General features: G+C 32.5%; 1 protein-coding gene across 1 annotated transcript; it reads left to right on the forward strand.

Annotated features, from left to right (window-relative positions):
• The first annotated feature begins 2,497 nt into the window (after nt 1-2,497).
• LOC145064426 (uncharacterized) lies at nt 2,498-3,454 on the forward strand. Its single transcript, XM_079011883.1, has one exon. It carries the CDS (start codon nt 2,498-2,500, stop codon nt 3,452-3,454), a length of 957 nt encoding a protein of 318 aa, XP_078868009.1.
• The last annotated feature ends 412 nt before the right edge of the window (nt 3,455-3,866 follow it).

The following is a 3,866-nucleotide window of genomic DNA, read 5'->3' on the forward strand; positions in this document are numbered from 1 at the left end:
CAAAGCTTATAAATAGGACTCTTGGGCTCCATTATAAAGTTGCTATTCCTTGCTCAACTCTGATCATTCTGCACAATTGTTATTTAGACTAGTTTTCAGAGAGCCACTTGAGAGTTTTAGTGTGCTTTACAGTCAAACACTTGTAACTGAATCTTTATGAATATGAGACACTTCTGAATCATTGATCTTGAACATACAAAAATGTTTTTATCATTAACTTGGTGATTCACAACTCTTTATTTTCCGCATTACTTGCCACTTGACGATTCTGAAACTCAATTTCAGTATTTTCAACACTTGAACTCTTCTAGTCTAAGGTTTACTGAATTTCTCTCATCTCTTCATTTTGTATCAGAGCTCGAGTGATCGACTTTGACACGTAGAAAACTTTTCACAAAAATATTTTTATTTCAAGTTTCAAACTAGTGTCACTTGTTCTCAATGGCAAGTGTGAATTAAAATGAAAATGTTTTCAACTCAATTTCAGTTGCAAACAGTGTTGGAGTAGGAACTCATGTACCTATCCTTGTGGCTAGTGAATACACTTCATGGGCAGATCGTATAAAGTACTACATTGAAGGTAATGACTCTGAAATATGGACCTTCATTTATACTCGGAAACACACTGCATAATTTCTGAAGGACATTAGAGTTCCTAAAGCCAATTTCTCTCTTGAAACATCCAAAGTTATCTATGGATCTATTTCCTTTGCTGCTCAACTTCGTGAGAGGAAAATCAAGAAGTTTGAAGCTAAGGCAATGTAAGAGCTTTTATCTAGAATTCCTCGTGACATCTCTAAGCAATATTTATATAATTAATATGTCACCGATATGTTTAATGGTCTAGAATAGAATTTAAAAAAAAAATCCTTTAGGACCTATTGTTTACAAAACCAGCAGAACCACATTAACTCTTGAGTCCTACTTTTGTTCCTACAAATCATTATACCAAATTAAATAGTGACATGTATAATGATATTTTAGTATACTAATATAACACATGTCATCATTTAATTAGGTAATAAGATTTGTAGGAAGAAAAATGGAAGAATATTTAATTTCTCTTGAGTAAAGTATAATTGTTTTTTCTTTCTTAGCAACATAATCCAAACATAAGGGTGTAACTAATCTATATAAAAGAAAAGTTTGACCAGTCTTGTTATTATCGGACAACCATATCATTTTCATTTCTATAATTTTCACTCAAACAATGACAACTACCAACGTCACCAAAATTATCAAAAAGACAAGCTATATTAAACGTGACAAATGATATATGCGTTTGGCACTTTTAATTTGATGAAGTGTAGATCCAAATTTTCTAATCATGTTTGGTTTGATTGGTGTATGCCGATGTTAAACTTTTCTTGTATTGAGACTTGAGCTAATCGATTAATCTTTTTGTTTGTTAACAGGCCCGGTTCTAAGATATTGGTGGCCTTGTGTAAAAATTAAATTAAGTCCCCATACATTTTTTGTAAAATATTATTAAGGAAATTTTTTACCGCTAAAGACAAAAAGAGTCAATTATTTTATCAAACATAATTTTTATTGTTTATAATATAAATGAGATTTGTAACATGCAATTCTATTTTAATTAACTTATTAACTATTATTATTATTTTCTTCTAATTTTTTTAGTCATATAATATTAACGAAAATTCTCGATCGGAAGCCCATTACGATTGAAGGCCTGGTGCGATTGCACACTCGCACCACCCCAGGGCCACCACTGTTTGTTAATGCTAATTTTTGCTTGCCGTTTAAAAAAAAATTATCAACTTCCTAAATTGTAACTATTAGAGATTAGGAAATCGATTATTTGATCAAAACTAAATGTCAAAAATTTACCTAAACACGTTTTACTTTAACGGGCATAAAATACATAATACAATCATAAAATATTATATAAATAGAAGAGAGACTTTATTGTAGTTTTACAACCTTTTTAGCTAGGTCCTTAACAGTGACTTGCATTTAAGGGTTTGTGCCCTTTTTCTAATATATCATTGCCGTTAAAATTACAAAAAAGGTGACATGTTTATATTCAGTAAACGAATGAAGATACGCTTATACACCAAAGTCAAAACTAACATGTCTACACCACATAGTTCAACAAATAATATACAAAAGTAGTTATTTTATTTTGATCTATTAAAAGTTTTGGCCTGATTCATGAGTTACCCATAAACTATAAAATATACACAAATTATCGCCAGGTCTTTTGGATTGGAAATGGAAGAGAACATAAAATATATTTGGTGATTTGAACCTAATCTTGTTATTAATATTAAATGCATCCAAATCAATACACGCATACTATTCTATTGTATCCGCACTCTGCATCGATCGAAAGAACAATTAATTTTATTTTATTTTTCAACGGCAAAAGAGGTGATATAATATAATAATATACACAACACAAGACTAGTACAAATGGATAGTTTAACGGGGAACACAACAAATTACTAAAAAACCCTCAAAGGAGAGTGACACCATGCCTACCACGATCAACGGACCACGGGTCAATATTTGGAAATCCCACTCTATGTTAATTTATAATGTAAAAATACATACCATATCCATATCGGATGATATTTGTGTTGATCGGTGGATTGGAACCAGTGATGATACTATGTTCTGGCTTGATCGGTGGACTGGAGGCAATACTTTAAAAACATCATTCCCTGAGATGTATAAACTGGAACGTCATAAACATTGCAAGATTAGTGATCGGTTAAACGACGGGCGATGCAATTGGAACTGGAAAGAAATACCAACAACTACGGAGCAACTTCAGGAGCTTCATATGCTCACTAATGGAGTCAATACGTTTCAGCCAGTGGCTCAAAGCGACAGATGGGTGTGTAATTTGTCGAGTGACGGAGTATTCCATGTTAATGTTCTTAGAACACAGATCGACTGGAGAAACAGGATGCCAGGGGAAGTATTGATAAAGTGGACTCATGAAGTCCTTTTGAAGATCAACTGTTTCATATGGAGGGCAAAGCTTCATCGACTCCCAACGGCACGTGCGCTAACTAGAAGGGGAATCCAGCTCATGTCCGTCTTATGCCCCTATTGTGAGTTGGAAGAGGAGGATACGACACACGTGCTATTCCGGTGTCCACTGGCATCAAAGGTATGGGAATATGTAGGTCATTGGTGCAACATTCCACATCTCCAATTTCAGAATGCTGAGGAAATGGTGAAATATGTAACACAATGGGGTACATGTTCAAAGAAAAGAAAAACTCTAACTAGCATATGTTATGGGACTGCATGGAGTATTTGGAAAGCTAGGTGTGATTGGATCTTTAAAAAACAAAGAACAATGCCACCCAGACTAGCAGATTCGGTGAAATCCATTGTGTTTACATGGATTAAGCATAGGAGAGACCGATGCAACATTAGTTGGATAGAGTGGTGTGTTAGTCCTTTTACAATTATGTAATTTTTCTTCTCTCATGTATTGTACTCTCTCCCTCCTAGCACCTTGCTGGAGTTGTTTACTTGCTTTTATAAAATTATTTGCCGGTTCCAAAAAAAAAAAAAATTTGTGTGGATCGTGTTATAAATAATTAATACGACTTATTCATTTGATATTACTTAATTTTTTACAATAGTTTTTTTAATGCATCTAATTTATCATTATTAATCTAAAATGTTCTATAAAATTCTTTAATACAATTAGTCTCTTTTACATATACATCATCTAAAATGTCACAAAAGAATAAAAATATAGATATAACTATGCCGAGACTTCATTTTGTAAACATAAAATACGAAAAAATTATAAGGTTGTAGTTATAAAACGTTAAATATATTATGTAATCGTTGTAAAACTAATATTTTATAAATGAAAT

This window comes from Lactuca serriola, chromosome 7, assembly GCF_051521515.1.
Source record: "Lactuca serriola cultivar US96UC23 chromosome 7, Lser_US96UC23_V15, whole genome shotgun sequence".
Classification (NCBI taxonomy): Eukaryota; Viridiplantae; Streptophyta; class Magnoliopsida; order Asterales; family Asteraceae; genus Lactuca; species Lactuca serriola.

Coding starts and splice junctions, on each gene's coding strand:
- LOC145064426 (XM_079011883.1), top strand. CDS start 2,498: ATGCCTACCACGATCAACGGACCACGGGTCAATATTTGGAAATCCCAC.